Source organism: Rattus norvegicus, chromosome 14 (genome assembly GCF_021556685.1).
Source record: "Rattus norvegicus strain SHRSP/BbbUtx chromosome 14, alternate assembly SHRSP_T2T, whole genome shotgun sequence".
Classification (NCBI taxonomy): domain Eukaryota; kingdom Metazoa; phylum Chordata; class Mammalia; order Rodentia; family Muridae; genus Rattus; species Rattus norvegicus.
In genome coordinates this window covers 1,009,328-1,029,386 of record NC_141547.1, presented here as the reverse complement: position 1 = coordinate 1,029,386, position 20,059 = coordinate 1,009,328, and the positions used below count along the sequence as shown (strand labels likewise).

At 44.5% G+C, this 20,059-nt stretch overlaps 1 protein-coding gene across 9 annotated transcripts in view; it reads right to left on the bottom strand.

Annotated features, from left to right (window-relative positions):
* The window catches only part of Gak (cyclin G associated kinase), a 73,522-nt gene that overhangs the window by 28,625 nt on the left and 24,838 nt on the right, over nt 1–20,059 (bottom strand). For 4 of the 9 annotated variants that reach the window (XR_015636823.1, XR_015636825.1, XR_015636824.1 and 1 more), the window contains exons 10-19: nt 19,549–19,633; nt 17,674–17,797; nt 14,546–14,595; nt 13,875–14,023; nt 13,066–13,188; nt 11,931–12,064; nt 7,144–7,338; nt 6,616–6,733; nt 6,051–6,171; nt 481–674 (exon numbers count right to left, since the gene is read on the bottom strand). Coding sequence is in view for 4 of the 9 variants with exons in the window: in XM_087584406.1 (XP_087440532.1) it covers nt 481–674; nt 6,092–6,171; nt 6,616–6,733; nt 7,144–7,338; nt 11,931–12,064; nt 13,066–13,188; nt 13,875–14,023; nt 14,546–14,595; nt 17,674–17,797; nt 19,549–19,633 (1,252 nt within the window). In the remaining 5 variants the exon portion in view is untranslated. 9 annotated transcript variants of the gene reach the window in all.

The following is a 20,059-nucleotide window of genomic DNA, read 5'->3' as shown; positions in this document are numbered from 1 at the left end:
AATATAGTTCCACATGATATGATGAGCACACAACATAAAATTTTTGTTACTATGTTATAACTGTAATTTTGCTACTGCCATGAATCTTAATACAAATATTTTTGGAGACCGGTTTGCCAAAGGGGTTGTGACTCATAGGTTGAGAACCAATGCTCTAGCAGATGCTTTGGCACAGCAAAGAAAATAGACTTCCCTGCTGTGCCCACGTCAGGAGGCCCAGAGTTTCATGGGGCTTACTAACCCATGAAAGGGCCTCAGGATCATAATGCCATGTCTTTCCCTGCTCTGGTTCCAGAGCTGTATCATTACCTACCAGCGAGTTTCTACTAATAAGCACAGAGCAGGTAGAATGCCCAAAACCCAGGGCAGAAGTATTGCCCAGCCTTAGGCAGAGCTCTGTTCCTATAAATCTTACCCAGAAGTGAAAGGAGCTAGAACTAAGTTCCAAGCAAGTACACTGAGAGCCAGAGCACATCTTACCAAACTTAGACAGAATGTCCTGTTGCTCTTCCCTGTTGGAAAAGAGGATCTTGGGGTTTAACCCCCTTAGGCTGGTATTCTCCCAAGGTGGAACGTCTCGGCTGGGCCTGTCTCTAGGCTCCACCTCCACTTCCAGGTTCACCTGGAACAGATCTGGGTACTTCTCTTGAATGTCACAAGCATCCAGGTCATACCTACAGGTAAAGAGAGAATGGGTGAGTATGGCCAAGATGTATCCAAAGTTCTTCAACACCCACAGGAAGGGTAAACGACTGCTGGTGAGGCAACAGGCACATAACCATCCTCACCCATGGAACAAGGGTAAGGACAACTTAGAGCAGGACCGATGCACCCACAATTACTGACTGCCCTGCTTCCCTAGTGTCAAGGTGGTAGAATATTGCGCTTACCAATACAGACGTTGCTATGGGAGGCCAGGGGCTCAGAGTGACCACAGGATAGCTAGCATAGCATGACTTCTAAATCCAGAAAAAAGGGAAGGCAGGCTCCATACAGCAGACCTTGAGCTCTGACCGGAGACCCTACCTATGCCCCACCCATCACTTTCTAGTAGACAAATACTACAGGTACTTGATTGGTTTAAATGAGGTACTCTGAAATTTTAAATATTTTTATAAAAATATGTACACCTTGGTGAAAATACCAATTATTAGTAGATAACCATAAATCTAAGACTTCCAGGATTTAGCCATCAGAAACTAGAAACAAGACTTGCTGAAGGCTCAGGGAGGCAGCCTGGGCTGTAGAAGAGGGTTAGGCAGGGAGTAGGGAAAGGGGAGGCCATGGGGTCTTCAGATACCAGGGAAGCATGGGGAGTAGGGGAGGTTGGGCTAGGCTACCCTGTAGGCAACAACTTTAGCCGTTTTACAAACTGTCCCCATTTTGTAGTTCCAAATTGCTCCAAGAAATCACAAACATATCCATCTCAGTCACAAACATATCCATCTGCCACCCACTATCTTTGTACATCATACTAAGTTTTTACCTATCAACAACACCATTGCCAACAAAATCTAAGAAATACACGTAGCAATGGTGAACCATTTTCAGGGGTCCCCCAGGTGTCAAGGAAGGCCAAACACTCCTGGTCGTAAGGGGGTCTCTGAATCTGTGTGATTCTGTAGTTACCAATACCACTGTGTAAGGAAAGCTGGGGAGAGCAAAGTGGTTGTCTGGGTAGCAAAGCAATGATTCATTTTGTTTCTTACTACTATAAAAAAGCATGCTGATAAGCCTGCATGTTTTAGACACCCCTAGTTTACTACTTCCTGCCTGGGATGCAACCCTCTGCACACTGGAGCACAACCCAGGGCAGAGCAAGGTGGCTCTGTGACAGGGGTTTGCCCTGTATCCATATGTATCTTTCCATTGGGACATAACTCAGTAACTACATGCAGCTAGGCTTACACGTAGCTGATGGCTACAGGGAGGAAAGGCTGAAACTTGCCATCAATGAGGATGGAGAAACAAGGCAGGAGAGCCCACGGAGAGTGTTCTGTATACGGGTTGATGAGTTCTGGGGACATCTCATTTCTTACTTGCCTGCCCTACTGACCTTGAGACTGCCCAGCCTAGCCAGCAGGGCAGTGAGGGCACAATGAGGGTGTGTGAGCAGGGGGCCAGGGAGCTGGGTTTCAAGTTACAGGGCTTCAGAGGCCCTGGAGGTTAGATACTGGTATGTCTAGGCTCCAATGGGCAGTGAAGGGAATTCTCACACATGTAAACAAAATTCTGACTTGTGTCCTGCCTGTAGTATAGTAAGATGAAATCCCCCTCAGACCCTCATTCGATCACAGGATACCTCAGATCTACTGTATCCCATGACCTGACTGACCCACTCAGGCTCATCTGATGTGTTGCTCCCAATTCTTTTCTACCGGTAGCTACAGTTCAGCTGCTCTGCAGAGCAATCCTGCTGCACATGTATGTATGTTTCTCTTGTCAAGGCCCTTGCCTCACTGTAGGCTTATGTAGCCAGTATACTCAAATAAAACCTATTTCTGTGGCCTGCAGTGTCCCCCAAACTCACACAACAGTGTCATACACTGGATACTTCAAAATAGAGAAATCAGGTTTTTATTTTTAGTTACTAAAGTTTGAAAAAACTCAAGTCATTGTATAAAAGATCTATATAATGATTTATTTGTTCTGCTTGCCAAAAGAAAGAGAGAGAGAAAGAAGAAATGACATCAACTGTATGTAATTTATCCACTCTGTGATTGAGTACCCACAAACTCATGGACGGTCTGTTGCTGCCTCACAGGCCCTTCCGCACACTAAACTGCTTTCTCTCGAAGCATTTCACCCTGGTCTGCACTAGTTGTCACTGAGAGGAACTACATCTCTAGCCTATATTTGTGTGGTAGGTTCCATCACTTTAGTCTTTTTGGTCTTCACATATATATTTCTAAAACATGGCTCTTGTAAACGACATGCATTTGAGGTCTAAGTTTTCAGTTGGGTTGTTTATTTAACAACACCACTGTTTTGTATATCTGGAATCAGACTAACCCTCTAGGGATGACTCTGTTGCTTGGCTTCCTTCCATCTCTTTTGGTTCTGTTTCTTCCTCTCTTCATCCTGACCTTACCTAGATTAAGTTATATTTTGTGTTCCACATGTCCTCTCCTCTACCTTATTAAGCTCTTTATTGCCTTCTGTGGAATCATAGCATACTTCTTGACTTGCAATGAACACATCGCTGACTGCCAGGCCTCAGAGGCTCATGAGAGATCGTTTCCTCTCCTGACTCTTTGGTTAGTGCTGCTGTTACGTATTTTACTACAAACAAATCTTTCTCCCCCTCCCCCGTTTTTAGATAGGGTCTTTCTATACAATCCTAACTGTATTGGAACTCCCTATGTAGACCAAGTTGGCCTCAAACTCATGCAAATCTGACTACTTTTTCCTCCCAAGGTGTTTACCACCGTGTCTAGCTCCATACAAATCTACTTGTTAATGGTGATTTCTGATGTATTAGGCAGTGAACACACTAGTTTTACTCACTGCCGTGAGCATCCCAATCTTCCTCATATCTTATAGCTATGCTTGCTTCTAGTTTGTTCTGCCTTCCCTCTGGTACTAAACTGCCTCTCTCTGTTTCCTTGAACACATCTGCTAAACTAATCACTATACAAGGCCGCTTTCCCTAGATAGAGAAGCTTCATATTTCATCACTCCTAAGATGATGCTGCCCTGACTTCTGGCTACTAGCCCTTCAGTTCACTCACAGATGTTAGCCTTACCACGGCAATCATGGTATCTCCCCACCAGGTGCTTTCAGCAATTTACCTATGCTCTAAGCAAGGCTTCTCTTCCTGTTAGAAAGTACTTGGTATGCATGGCCCTGACACCTCACTGGCAGATGTCTGCTACTTTCCCAGGAGCTGAATCTGTTCTTCTCCTTTGACTTCAGACCTGACATTTATCTGTCTATTCACCTCCTCTGTGCTCAGTCTGAAGAATATATTTTTTACAATTTACTGTGACTGCTCTGCTGCCAAGACAATTCCCAAATTTTTCATGTAAGCTGTGTTTTCAGTTCTAGAAATCATCTCTCTTGCTTCCACATTCTAGGTCTGCTGAAATGCTCCATTTTTACCTCTGATTTCTTTCTTAAAATTTATTTATTTATTATATTTTAATATATTTAATTTGTGTGTGTGTGTGTGTGTGTGTGTGTGTGTGTGTGTGTCTGTCTGTGTGTGTGTGCACAAGAGTTACAACCTGAATTAAGAGGTTAGAGGACAACTTGCAGGAGCTGGTTTTTTCCTTCCACCCTATCGGTTCCTGTAATCAAACTCAAATCATCAGGCTTGGTTAACAATTACCTTTATTTTCAGAGCCATCTTGGTGGCCCTCCCTGTGATTTCCTCAATATGTTGTCTTGATCCATTTTTTGTTGCCATAACAGATTGAGAGAAAATAAAGGCTTATGCTTTTCATGGTTCTGAAGGCTGAGAGGTCAGAGACTGGTGTCTGAAGCTGGTGAGAGCTTCTTGACTGGCAGCAGCTTTGTAGGGTCCCTAGATGGCCCTGGGCATCCTATGGCCAGATACAGTGTCCTACCTCAGGCTTCTTCATCTTCTTATATAAGCCACAGTCCCAGTGGATAGAGCCCTGTGTTCATGGCCTCATTTAATCTTAATTAGCCTTTCAAAGGCGAGACCCAGACACTATAGTCAGATAAAGTCACTAGGCCTCTTAAAAACTCTCAATGGGAATTAAATTCCAGCATGAACTTGGTGGAGTCATTCAAACCATTGCAATACTAATCAGAACTATTGAAAGTTCTTGTTAAAAAACTCTAATACCTGGGGCTGGGGATTTAGCTCAGTGGTAGAGCACTTGCCTAGGAAGCGCAAGGCCCTGGGTTCGGTCCCCAGCTCCGGAAAAAAAAAAAAAACCAAAAAACAAAACAAAACAAAACAAACAAACAAACAAACAAAAAAACTCTAATACCTGAATCATTTAGGCCTTTTGCCTCCATTTTCTTGGTGGTCTTCAGTCATTTGGTCTTAAAAAAACAAAAACAAAAACAAAAACAAAATAAAACAAAACAAAAAACCTGACCATGCCTCCCTCTATGGTGGCTGAAAACTACAGAAACTACTGTCTGCAAGAAAAGGAGTGAGTGAGGTACCTGTAATTCCAACGCTTGTGAGGGAAACGGAGGCAAGAGGATCGACATGCATGGGTTACATAGTTGGTGTAAGCCTAAGCTACGGAGTAAGAGACCTTGTCTCAAACAAACAAAGAGTGGGGTATTAATGTCAAATAAATGCAAGAGATTAGCAAACACCATTAATACACCTACACAGTCTCCTGGAGTTGTGACCTGTGGCATGCTCTGTTTAGTGCTTCCACAGGGGAGTGCAAAAAGCAAGAACATAACATGGCAGGGGCATAGCTCCTGGCAACTCTCTGCTCACTCTGGGAACCCTCATTTCTTTTCTACCCAGGGCTGATGAATGTTTTTGATGAAGCAAGACCCACACAACTGAATCTGAAAATATATCATGATGATTATAGGCTATACCAACAACCTTGAAGTGGTGAGTGATGCCAGCTCTTCATAAGCTAGAGCCTGTTGTTAGAACCCAATATACACAACACTATTGCGAAAGTCCTGTCACCTGGAGAGTTACTCCTTTGTAGTATTTGTTCATATATTTGTTTATAAAAGCAGACCAAGCTTATAGAAAGTAGGACCAGAACATTACCTCCCAACTCTGTACCCAACACTGTGCACTCAGAGCCCTGTGCACTGAGCAAAGAATCAAATATAGAGTAAACTTTGCCACACCACTGGTTACACCACATCTAGACTTAACTGGCTAAATTCTAAAAAGAAATGCATAAGGTCAGTCCAAAGGGGTCAGGAACCAAGTGGAAGCTAACTTGGGTCCTTCGTAAACTGTGAGGGACAGAAGACACAAACAGGCCCAGGGCCTAGGTCCAGTATCATGTGGCAGGCCTCACACTTGCTAGTCTTTTGGGGTTTTTTTGACTGACCCATATTCATGTGTTCAGCTAGTGGTTCTGGGTACCTGTCCCTCTCCAACAGCAGCACAGTGCAACACCAACATACTTTGCAAATTTCACAGTGGTTGCGTTTCGAGGCACGAACCCAGTGTGGAACTGAATCTGGAACATTTTCATGGACGCCATCTACAAGAAGACCAGCAGGAGACCCATTGAGAGTGCATACTAACTCTGGATCAGAGTTCTTCCCCAAGAATATAAGCTGTCTGATTGGGTCCAATTAATCTGTTCTTCTCAAGGGAATTCAAGGCACAGTACAGATAGGGTAACACTACCCGGAGGATGGTACTCCTTGCCAAATGCTTGGTGAAAGTAGAGAAGATGCCTGCATAGGGGCCCGAACAGCTTGGGCTGAGGCAGGAGAAGTACCAAGACTAAGTACAACAACCCTTGGTGAAGATTACAGTCTATGCTCATGGGGGAGATTCTGGACCTTTCAGAATAAAATCCCCTTTGCCCTGTGCCATAGGGTGAGCACTGAGGACTGGCTCAGACACTTAAGACACACTAGCCTATAGCTCACTGGGTAGTAAGGTCAATCCAGAGGCCCAGTCACACAGTAACACTCACCTTGGCCTGCAGTCTCCCTCCTAAAGTGGATCTGGCATGGTAAATGATGATGAGGACATCGCCTTGAACTGTTATGCCCAGGGGGATGACAGCCTTGCCATCCTCAATTTTAAATTCCCTGGAACACATTGAGACATTGGCTTACATTAAGTATAAACAAACAAACAAAAAAAGAGTTCTAAGATGTTACCAAACATTTGAACCCACACTTTCTCTGGATGTTTGTGTACCAAGTTATTCCAAGAAGCCACTCTTTTTTTGTTTGCTGAGATAGGGTTTTTCTATGGAGCCCAGCTGCCCTGAAACTTGCTCTGGAGAACAGGCTGGCCTCGAACTCAGAGATCAACCTGCCTCTATCTCCTAAGTGTATGTACTCTTGTACATAACCCCTCTTTCTCCACCCTCAGTCCAACATGAAATCATTTGTACTTAGCACAGGTCAATCAAAACAAAAGGTAGTTTCTGCTTCAGAAGTTTGCAAGAGGACTCAAAACAACAAGGGGTGAGAAATCCCAAATTTGTACTCACTTCATCCTGTCATACTCCTGGGATGTGGTGGTTACACGCTCCTCCCCAACATAGACCTCACAGAATGGTCGGCAGCCATTCCTCTGCTTGCTGAACAGTGGCACAGGGGTCATGACAACAGATTTCACCAGCATTGGCTTGCTGTGGGGCGTGATGGGTTCCTCTGCCACCATGTCACACACGTATTCAATGTACCTAAGGCAGACACACACCTGTCACCATGTCACATATGTGTCACATACGTATTCAATGTACCTAAGGCAGACACGCGCCTGTCACCATGTCACACACGTATTCAATGTATCTAAGGTAGACACGCACCTGTCATCATGTCACATACGTATTCAATGTACCTAAGGTAGATACGCGCCTGCCACCATGTCACATACGTATTCAATGTATCTAAGGCAGACATGCGCCTGTCACCATGTCACACACGTATTCAATGTACCTAAGGCAGACACGCGCCTGTCACCATGTCACACACGTATTCAATGTACCTAAGGCAGACACGCGCCTGTCACCATGTCACACACGTATTCAATGTACCTAAGGCAGACATGCACCTGTCACCCAAGCATGTGATGTCCTCAGGGGACAGAAACATCAGACACTTTTCCATTATGGTACTTAAAGCCATTTTTAAATCCCTTGAGACTTTCTTTTTTACCTATGATTGTTTAGAAGCTTCATTTTGAAAAAATTAGAATGTCTTCTAGATTATGTTAATGGTTTCTTGTCTTATTAACCCTTAGGGCTTGAGAACATATTTTGCACGTATAATTTCAATATAAGAAACTTTTAATTTAGGGGCTGGAGAGGTAGCTAAGCACAATGACCTGTATCTCTAGTACACACAGACACACACAGACACACAGACACACACACACACACACACACACTTTTCAAAATATAAAAAGAAATTTGTTGAGATTTAACTAATGGCTCAAACTGACGTTGCTTTGATGTTCAACACATTTGAAAGAAATATATCTTTCAATTTATGATGAAATATTCTATAGCAGTCAGTCAATGGTACAGAGTCGCTGATTTTATGTGTATTTATTCTACTGAGTACTGAGAGAAGGATGTTAGGAGTCTGCCTCTTGTTTACTTTATGTATGCCAGGGTTTGCCTTCATGTAGACTAGTCCGCACACCACGCACAAACATGGTGCCCCAAGAGGCCAGAAGACCTGGACCCCCCTGGGACTAGAGCTGTACATAGGTGTGAGCCTCCATGTGGGTGTTAAGAATTGAATCCAGGTCTTCTGGCCTGAACCACTTAGCCATTTCTCTAGGTTTACCACACCATATAATTTTTGATTTAAGACAAGGTCACATAGCCCAGACTGTCCTCAAACTTCTTATGTAACTAAAACTGGCTTTGAACTCTTGTATCTAACTTCAAGCCATGGGATATAGATATGTGCCTCTATACCCAGTTGTTTGTTTTGTGACTTTTGTTTGCTTGTTTGTTTGTTTGTTTTTGAGCTAGGGTTTTGCTATGCAGTCCAGGTGGCCTTGAACTCATGGTCGTTCTGCTCCTGCCTTCCCAGTTCTGAGACGATAGGCATACACCTCCATGCTCAGCTCTAATTTACTTTGTCTACTGATGATAGAGCTTCTCTTCCTTTCTTCTGGGGAGTGTTGCAGTGGGACATCTTTGTGTCAGGCTCCCACCAATAGTGGCTCCTCTGGCAGGGGACAGGGATGGGAACCAGCTGTCTTCCTCAATAAACATGGGTGAAGGGATGCGATTCTCCTGCAGACTTGTCTGAGTTGCAGGAGACAGGAAACTGTGGTAGCCACACCCTTAAGACTGTGTTCACCTGATGACTAGCCAACAGCAAATAGCATGGAGGGCATCCACAGCTGAGTCTGGAAGTAGAGCCAAAATGAAGGGGAAACAAGCTCTCTGGGATGTCAGAGGTTCAACCTTAACCTGACAATGTGGCTAGGCCCCCGAATGCAGCCTGTGACCTGAGTAGGACCTGTTGTTGGTGTGTAGGACAACCCACAGGCCCTACAGCAGCAGGGCCGCTGATGCAGCCTGCTCCCTATGCTGCTAGATGCTCCTCATACTCATCTCGTCTGTCCTGGGTCTTTGACTGGAGCTCTTGGATTATTTGTGCTAAGTCTCAATGCCGACATGGATGGACTAAAACCTGTATTTTCTTCTACTTATGTTTTCTTGGTTTCATTTTTCTTCTTTAATTCACTCTGGCTAAATAAACATTTTTATGCACTCATGTCCTTTCTTCTACTGACTTACTAATCACTATGTTTAAAACGATCTTCAGGCCTTGCATGGTGGAGCATACCTTCAGTGCTAACATTTGTGAGGCTGAGGCAGAGAGGCAGAAAGATCTCTAAGAGCTTGACGCCAGTCCGGTCTACATAGCAAATCAAAAGCCAGCCAAGGATACATAGAGAGGTTACATGTCTTGAAAAAGGGTGTGTGGGATCTCTGTGAGTTTAAGGCCAGCCTGATCTACTGTGAGTTCCAGGACAGCCAGGGCTAGGTAGAGAGTGACCCTGTCTCCAACAAACAGGAAGGAAAGAAGGAAAGAAGGAAAGAAGGAAAGAAGGAAGAAAAAAAGAAGGAAGGAAGAAAGGAAGGAAGGAAGGAAACTCTTCGTTTGGTGGCCAGGGTTTCTGAGTCTGTAAGTCATGCTTTCCTTTCTTGCAAGTGGCTTCCTTCCCTCTGGCTCTGACTGTCTGTGTTCAGGATATTTGGGAAGAAGTAAGATGATATGTAAGGATGGGTTCTTGTTCCGACATTCTAGGCCTGTGGCTGTAGCTGCTGTGGATCCTGGAGATGCTCGTGTACGCAGTGTTTCATTCTGTACTTAACTTTCTTCTGGGTTCACCTACATACATGATTGGCCATTTGCAACAAACTCTTGGGTTTCTGGTCTTTTGTTGGTTTGCAGGTGAGCAATACATGGTGATTTGTCTTTCAGATCACTGGTTACTCCTCTCTTGGTCAGAGTCTACCCAAGAGTCTGAGATTCTTATACTACTATGCAGCTCTACTAAGGTGATTATCAGCCCCTCTGCCCCCCAAACACACACATATCTCAATCTTCTTTGTTTTTCTTGCTAGGGTCTTTGGCAGACTCATCAGCTCCTTTAAATTTCCTTCTGAATTCCAATGTACTCTTTGGTTCTATTTATTTCCCTCAGGACAGAAAGGGTCAGACACTACATATACCTCCCTCTCCTTGCTTTCTGGAGACTGTGGAGAACAGACATGAAGGCATAGACACTCTGTTACAATACCCCAAAGCTTTACCCATGCACACCACAGTATTCTGAGTCTTCTCATATGGTGTCCAACCAAATCTGTCCTGGCAGCAAGTGCATCATCTCTCCAGTGATTTTTTGGATCTGAGGCAAGTTGATGGCATGAGGGTCCCAGTTTACAAAGGGTTTGAAAGTGCAGAGATATGAAGTTGTCTCAGTGACTGTTAGGACATGAGTGACACCAAGTCACTGTGCCTCCATGAGGTCCCAGGGTTCACGGCAGAGTATCAAAGATACTGTCTTGTTTTATGCTCCACCCACACTTAGCAGCGCTGCTGCCCACATCTCCTGCCCAGCAGGCCCCAACATGTGGAAAACAATAGTACAAATGGCTAAGAGCTCAATATGCTGAATCCTTCCAGTCACCCCTAGCAGAGGCTAGAATGGGGACACAGATGCAAAGCCATTCTCCTCATATGGCCTGAGGAACATACTGCCATCATGATGCTCTACCCACCAGTCAGTGAGCAAATAAGGTGGGTCCCATTCACAAGAGATGTGTGCACATTGGGAAGAGCACTTACAACTCCTACTGCCAAAATATGGAGCCCCTTACTGCCTGGACCTTTGCCTCATAATAGCATTCATGTTGGCTTTTGTTTCATGTTCCACCCACCCACTTTCTTAGAGAGGAGGTTGATGCATGTTTTTCCAAGTACTCATTAAGGCAGAGGCATTTATGATGGATGGGCAATGTCTCTCTAGACCTGAACTTCTCAATGAAAGATTTGCTTTAGGGGAATAGTGAATACTAACTATGAATGGACATAGCTAGTAAATGTGGTAGTCCCCTAGTCAGTGGACAAGGGGCAGAAATAGGCAGAGACACAATAATTTGCTTCTTAACCAGATACGACAACTAATAACTATAATTTCAGCACTAAGACACTGGCCTAAGTTTGAGACCAGTCTATCCTACATAGTGAGTTCTAGGCCAGGCTGAGCTTCAGAGTGGATCCTTGTGTCAAAAAAACAAAAGGAAAACAAAAGAAATTGATTTCTTTACACTGCAAGTGAATGATCTATGGCAGCAGGAATGTCTGAGTGAATCTTATATGCATTTTTGTGACCTCAGAGCAAGCAGGGTAACAACACTTCACATTTTAAAGTGTGAAGGTTCACAGTGCATTATCAAATAACATCCTAAGTCCACATAAGTTTGGATTCCACAGAAGACATGGCCACATAGAGTTCACACATTTACTGAAAAATCTGGTACCCAGGCCCTCAGTAAGAGACTGGCACCACAAGTCAGAAGTCATCACAGCTGGAGAGCTTTAGTTGAATGTCAACTATGGCCTGCAGCTGTTGGGTACCCATGGGCACAGGTCTAGGGAAGAGCTAGAAACCACAGTGATACTGACTTGGCCTTCGGCAAACTAGAGTACCTGACTGCAGGTCCAACACAGTGAAGGCAGCACCACTTCAGGGCCAAAAGAGCTGTAGGCATCATTGTCCCCAGCAAGGATCACCTGGTACCTTTTGTGGGATGGCCAAATGCCTGGTGGGCAGCGCTTCATGCTGAACATGTACACAGCAGCCTCTGCAGTGCTGAAGAGACGGCAGAAGCACAGGAATGCACAGACTGCCACAGCAGACGCAGCTCTCCCATCCTACAACGAAGGCACATTTCTTTTACACATATGCCCACGCACAGAAAGGAAGAAGACTCACAACAGTTCCCGTAAACCTACCTATCTCTGTGGCTACGGGAAGGCTCTAACGCTAGGTTTGTTTAGGATACACTTAGGAACATAAGTATCTAAATGTGTAAATATGCTTCATGCAATGAAAATTTAAGCCCAGAAGATAATCAAGTCATTAGCAAAGTGCACAGGTTGACCTCCCACTCAGATGGCCTCATCACATTCAATCCCTTCCTAAGACCTCTTATCATCATCTTTTTCTTCATTTGTGTCACTGAGAACTAAACCTAGGACCTCCTACATGCTAGGTAAGTGCTATACTCCCAACACTTTCACTTATTTTGAGTCAGGCTCTCACTACTATTGTTTAGGTTGACTTTTACCTTTTGATCTTTATGCCTCAGCCTCTCAAGTAGCTGAGATTACCAGCCAGTATTACCAGGTCCATCTTACTACTGTTCTCATAATAATAGTTGTGCCAGATGTGGTGGTATTCGCCATTAACTCCAGCACTTGGAAAACAGAGGCAGGTGAATCTCTGTGAGTTAGAGGCCAGGCTGATCTACATAGTGAGTCCCAGAACAGCCAGACCGTATATCAAAAAAATCAAAACACAGTTGCAGTACAGGAGGACAGAGCCCTAAGTGTACTTCCTGTTGGGTGTCACAAATGCAAGGTATTCAAATCTTTCTTCCTCATTCTATGGTTAGAAAAACTTGAGGTAAAAACTCAATTATTTCAAGGTTGCATATCCCTCCCCCAGATGCTGGAGATGCTGGATGTGCTGCTTGGATCACCAAAAAAGAGCCCTTCTGAGTACTTTTTGTCCCATAGGAGTAGGAACCAGGGAGTCTGTGTCCATCAAGCCCAAAGCTCCAAGCACAGAGGTCTTCCTCTGGTCAGTATTCCCCTATCGTACCCAGGACCAATGTGGCTTTGGTTCAGAATATGCAGCTAACACAACTTACCATGCAATGTACAACACAGACGTTCCTGTGGTCTTCCCGGAGCCAGGCATGCATGCTCCTGCATAGAGTATACAAACTGTGGAGATGTGGTGCCCGCCTGACTGCCCAGCCACACTCAGTGACCTGTAGGGAGAAAGTCCATTCAGCTAAGTTTCTACACCAGTCCCAAGGTGGCTGGCATATTCACAGGGTTACTTTGTCTTTGCCTACAACACTGTCCTTTTTAAAAACCATTTTCCTTTTAACCTTTGTGTGCCCGTGTACATGCATACACACAAGTGCCACAGAGCATATGTATGTGGAGGTTAGAGGAAAACTAATAAAGAGTTGATTTTCTCCTTCCACCATGTGGGTCCGAGAGAATTAACTTGGTTGTCAGACTTGATAGCAGATACCTTTAGCCTCCCCTTCTTCCCCTCTCCACACAATTGTCCTTTTTGAGTGATTCTATAACTGAAGTGGCCTGAAACTCTGAGCATCTTCCTCAGCTAGGGTTCTCATCTGACATCCCTCTTGGCTATGAGTACCTGTGCCACAGGAGTGGTTCACTGATGCTGCAAAATGAACTAGCTTTTCCTGTGCCAAGGAGAGGAAAGGGAAGCAAAAGTCTTTTCAAGGTCTTTCTCTGTCTCTCATTCTCTGTGTGTGCATATGACACTCTGGCCTATCCCTATCCCTGGCCATACCTCTAGCCCTCCCTGCAGCTGTCTGGCACTGTCCATATCAGGTTAGTGCAGATCCATCACTTAAGACTGCACTTAAGTGAGAAAATGGCCCAAATCGTAAAAGAATAATTCAAGGCCACTTACCCGATTGTGGAACTTGGAAGCCCGGTATATTCTTGGAGAAAGGTTGTAGACAGCATAATGTCCTGGATGCTTGGCATCCAGAAACAATCGTACATCCTCTATATTGTTTTTGATTGCTGACTCCACACCTTCTGCTGGGAACGACATCACTGAAACAAAGTAGGCCCAAGTTAGATGCTAGGGGATTGCCCTCTTGGGCTGGGCTCACCCCCCAGTCAGGCAGCCGGCCAAACACAGGCTCTTCTTATCCTCTTAAAGTCTCCCGGTCTATGTAGTGTTATGTGTATAAAATACAATATGGGAAACATTACAAAGCTAACTACTGATATCTGAGAGAGCTTTCCTGGTGACATGATAAAATCAATCAATCATGGTATTTAGGTGACTTTTCTGATTATAGTTTGCCTAGATTATCTAGTTTTAAATGTCCTACCATTACTTCCTCTGTATCCTCAGAGTTCCAATCATACCAGAAGCTGGGCTAACAGTGGCCAGGAAATATGCTCAATATATGTAACCTACCCTCCACTCTTTTGGGGTAGCTCTCCAGGCCAAACCTCAGATGAATCCACAGCTATCAAATAGGCTAAAGAGGCACCTTGCACGTTGGCTACCTCCACTGGTCCTTTGTCTACATCTCCTACAGATGTCTATCCTCCAAGTAGACCTACCTGCAATCCTGGATGTGATGTAAGATATGTCAAGATCGCCCTTTGCATAGCTGGAATAGAAAGAACACTCAATCAGAATAGAAAACACTTAGTAATTATAAGGGTTTTAAGAGGAGCCTATGTCCTAGAATATTGAGGTAACCTTGTTTGCAGACTGCATCCTCTAAGTAGTGTGTATGTGAATGCCCATGTTTTGTGTATAACTGTTGTAAGTGGACAACCAATGAGAAGTGAGTGGAAGAGAGAGGCCCAAGGAAGAGCTTTAGCCATCTTTTGCTTTCTGAAGTGTTCTCCAAGGCAAAGACATGGAGGGCTGATCCTGACAAATAGTAAGTAAAGCAAGACAGTAGCATCAGTCATTGATCCCACTGCTCCAGGGGACTGGATAAGAACATGAGGAGACAGCACACTCTATGCCCTATGAACCTGAAAGGAGACAGAAGACACTGCTGAAGGGGAAAAAAAAAGACATCCTAAATGACCAAGATACATTATTGCTCATGGCCACCAAGAACTCTTAAAAACTAATCCCCTAAATTGGTTCACAAAACTGAAAAATCCAGATCAAAACCTAAATAACTATGTAAAAACTTGGCAAACTTAGCTGGGCAGTGAGGTCAGATAGGAAAGTCAGAACAGAGCTGAGGTAGGCATCAGTAGAGTCACCACGGGGTCTTTACAGAGGGCCAGGTGGAAAAAGAAGACACATACACTATAAATTCACTGACATAAAATCTGATTGTGGCAATTTTAACATTTTAAAATGTCATTTGAACCTATTTAAGACAGGGTTACTTAGGGTATAAAGGACTCCCTGAGACAAAAGCCAAGATGTACTAAAATACAGCTTTATCTGGTGCTTAAATTTCTGTGGAGAAAGGCAATTAAACAGACAAGCCAGATCAGAATTAACTAGTTCTAATTTATTTCTTCACAAAAACAATGACCCAAATGTAACCAAGATACAGGTTATCATGGACAGACATCTTTAATCCCAGCACTGTGAAGGCAGAGACAGACAGATTTCTGATCTCTGTGATCAAGGCCAGCCTTATCTACAGAGTGGCCTTAGTCAATCAGGGCTGTAAAGGAAAGGGTGTAGGCTGCAAATGTGCAGCAGACGAAGGCAGGAAGACAACCGAGTCGTCTCTCCAGGAAGATAAGTGTGCCCCAGCACCAGGTCGGGTATAGGAAAGCATAGGCAATGGTGCACAGTGGGTGCTAAGTATCACTCAGGGCTCACATACAGTGTAGCCTGCCTAAGAAGAGTCCAGGGACCCTGACAGCTCGGCTCTGGGCAAGGTCCAAGAGTACATAAGTCAGGGCTGTACTCAACACAGACAAGACCTTGGCTTCTAAGACATCATTCAGCTTCAGGCAAGCCATTCAAGCTGAAGTGGTCACTTCTGCCACCTGTCACCACACTAAGGCATCTATCTTCACTGATATAGTCAAAGACTGAAGGTGTTTGTTGCTACTTGTAAGTCGGTTTAATAAACATAGGAGTTTACGGAACTCTTATCAGCCATGTCTACTTTGTAACCCACAGGCTATGTAGTCAAAGACAGTTATGAATAAGGCTCAACACAAAAATCATACATTTACTTAAAACATCATGAGTTGCTCAATGGTAAGCAAGAAGGCTATGCTATTTGAGTTAGGCACGGAGGTCAGCATCATGGCAGACAAGCAGCCACATAGTGGAAGTGGAGTTTTTGAGAAAGTGAAAAAGCCCAAAGTATTAAAGAAAGCTTTGGAAAACATCCAAAAGTAGGAAAGAAGGAAAAAGTGTATCTAAGTGTAGATTCAGAAAGGTGGGTAAGCCCAAGAGAACCAAATGGTGACATTGGAGCGACTGCCTCATCAGCTGCAATGTGGACTAAACAACTACTGGATTCTTGGCCTTTCCATCATAAGACAGTCATCATTGGACTATGTGGACTATAGCCTGTAAATCTAATAAGCCCCATATGTAAATATGTAATATATATTTATCAGTTCTGTTCCTTTAAAGAACCCTAATACAGAGATCATATCACAATATCAAAAGTTTGGACATGCCTAGTGGTTTAAGCATATCTTCCACACAGAAGGCACATGTTCACATATCTGTATTTCCAAAATGTAGCATATTCATGTGCACTCCCCCATTAGCACAGGCACACATATACAACTGCTAAGGCTACAAAACCACCACCACCAAGAAAAGGAAAGGATACTTCATCCACCATAGGAGTTTGGGGACTTATGCACTATGATTGAATGGTGCTCACTACAGCAGCAGACGTCCTTGGGCAGTAGAAGCATCCATGTTGACAAGAGCCAGTGAGACTGGCCAGGCTCTCAGTCACAATTCCCTCCGGAAGAGCTGATGGAGCAACCTTCAACACAGTGCTGTGTTCTGAACACTCACTATAGCTTTGGGGCCATTCATTTGACTTGAAGCATATATTCACACCCACTGAGGCCCAGGTCTGATAGCAACTGACTTATAATAATGAGAGTAGGCAGGAAGATGTCACTTTGTCTTGCAACTGCTGCATTTATTTGACAGCAAAGAAAAAGACTAGTGCTATCATGACAGATACTGGCAGGGCTAAGGAGATCATGAGCTGAAGTTATACAAAGCCAGTTCTGTAGCAGGTCCTATGGACAGGGGCCTCAGGCTTGTGCTTGTTAGTTTTTTTGTCAACTTGAAACAAGCTGGAGTTATCTCTGAAGAGAAAAACTCAATTAAGAAAATGCCTCTGTAAGACTGGCCTATGGGCAGGTGATCTTGGGCTACATAAGAAAGCAGGCTGAGCAATCCATAGAAAGCAAGTCAGTAAGCAGAATTCCTCTCTGCCCTCTGCTTTAGTTCCTACCTCCAGAGCTTTTTGCTTTGAGTTCCTATTTTGGCTTCCTTTGATGATGAACTTAAACCTATAAGCTGAATAAGTCCTCTCTTCTCTACACTGGTTTTGGTCAATGTTTTATCACAGCAACAGAACACAAACTAAGGCAAGGCTCCAGGCTTAAGTCTGCATTTGGCTCTGCCCGACAGAGAGTGACAACACAACACCGCCTTGGGGAATCTCCACACGGGCAAAGAATAGGATAGGATAGTCCTCACACTTACTCATACTTACTTAGCCACAGACTGGATGACCTTGGAGGAAGTATCCTTGAGGTTGGTGAAGAGCCGTTCTGTCCCACCCCGTAGGATATCGAGAAACCCACCATAGGGCTGGTCATACTCTGCCAGAGCCAAAACTACAGGAAAGAGCCACAGTAGGTCAAGAGTATGCCCCCAAGAAGCCTCACTGCTCCCCCTAACTCCCTCAAACCCATCAGTGAACCAACCGTCTTTCTCATTAGCAGGGCCACAGTAGGTCAAGAGTATGTCCCCAAGAAGCCACACTGCTCCCCCTAACTCCCTCAAACCCACCAGTGAACCAACTGTCTTTCTCATTAGCAGGGCCACAGTAGGTCAAGAGTATGCCCCCCGGGGTTGGGGATTTAGCTCAGTGGTAGAGCGCTTGCCTAGGAAGTGCAAGGCCCTGGGTTTGGTCCCCAGCTCCGAAAAAAAGAACCAAAAAAAAAAAAAAAAAAAAAAGAGTATGCCCCCAAGAAACCTCACTGCTCCCCCTAACTCCCTCAAACCCACCAGTGAACCAACTGTCTTTCTCATTAGCAGGGCCACAGTAGATCAAGAGTATGCCCCCAAGAAGCCTCACTGCTCCCCCTAACTCCCTCAAACCCACCAGTGAACCAACAGTCCTTCTCATTAGCAGGTGCTAGCCTGTTGTTTCTAGCCATTTCAGAAATCCAAAGAATGGCTAATGTAGGCACAGAAGGCTATGTGAAAACATGTCAGACCAAGCTTCTACCCAGAACTGTACCAACTATGGGACGCAATTTCAAGGTGGTAACTGCAGGACATGATACTTTTCTAAAGTGAGTGCAGGTGAAGCCGACAAAAGTGTATTCTGAGACCACAGAATGAGGCCCTCAAAGACTGTGGTGGCAGAGCTAACATGTTATGTAGGTTCTGAACAGCCCCACAATGAGCCCACATTGTATGATGCAAAAGTAGACACCCCAGAACCCACTCCCCATGATCTACAACTGTTGCACACATGCTAGGGGCAGAGTAAGGACCTGAAGTACCAACCACAGGGGTAGACAACCACAGGAGATAAGAGCCTTCTCTTTAAGAAACAAAGCTCTAGAGAAGGACTAAAACTCGCACTTGACATCTCAAAAAGGAAATTAAGAAACGGCTCATTCCACAGTTAGTCAGTCCGTGACCATATTTCAGAATCTTCCTTTCCTTCATTGGTGCTCTCAAGGCATCCAGTCCTCTTAAGATAGAAGGCCACTGTTCTAAGGCTTGGCTCTCTCAAACTAGCAGGAACCCTTCCTACTGCACTCCAGCTCCTATGACCCCATCTCCTCTTCTCCTAGTAGACACCTCTAGTGTTGTGACTTTAAGACATTATCTGTTGACCTTGTCAAAGTAGAGTTGGCCTTCATGCTTCATTTCTGGGAGGTATTCTAGAGTGGGGAGGTGTCTTCCCTTAAGAAGGATCATTTCCATAGGCTTTGGACTGTGCAGATGTTCAAGGTACAGTGTAGAGGAGCTAGAGACCATAGTCAACCATCCCTGGAAGGCTTGTCCCATTTTACCCGGAATGGTAGGTGAGTTAATTCTTGCTTTGAGAAGTGCTACTAAAACTCCTATAGGACAGGGCTAACTGGTGGCTACAGGTTAGTCTCTCCTGGATCTTGCCCTAACAACCTTTCCCTTGTTTGATCTGAGTCAAAATGCCTTGTCAAATTCTGCATTCTATCCTGAGTATATGGCTCAAAAGGTCTGAGTTCCACAGAATGGTAGAGCCAATTACCAGATGAAAAGCCCACAGGAACAGGGTTTTGATATCTGTTCTAATGCATATTGAGTACCCAGTAAATAACAGTAGACATCCTTGTAGGGAAAGGAAGTGGGTAGGTTGGCCACTTACCTCCACTGCTGTTCACAGGGCCCCCAGAAGGTGGTTGTGCTCGGGAAGGCCCTGAGTTCCCATAGCCACCATTCTGCTCCAGAAGCTATAAGATTCAAAAGCATGGTGTCAGCTTCATTCAAGTCAGAGCTAGTTTACAACTGCACTTAGCATTGTGCCCTTGGCTGACGAGCAGAAGCTAAATAGCCAGACCTCTCTCTGCCTTACTCTAGCATGCAAGGGAAGGAAGTTCTCAGAAGCCTAGGCAAGGCTTCACATAAAACTTCCATTCACAGCTCTAAACAACATTCATGGTAACCTAGGGAGTAATCATCACTTAAATGTTAACACCCTTATCCTATCCAGACATATCCAAACCTTTATGGACATGGCATTTGTTCTTCCTATTCATTTTCTCCATTCTACTCAACCATCCTGAGCAAATGTATCAGCTGTGCAGCCCTGAACCCTAACACCTGTGGTTCTAGTGCTGTGCGGGTTCCTCCAACAACTCCTTGGACCAAGCCTGCAT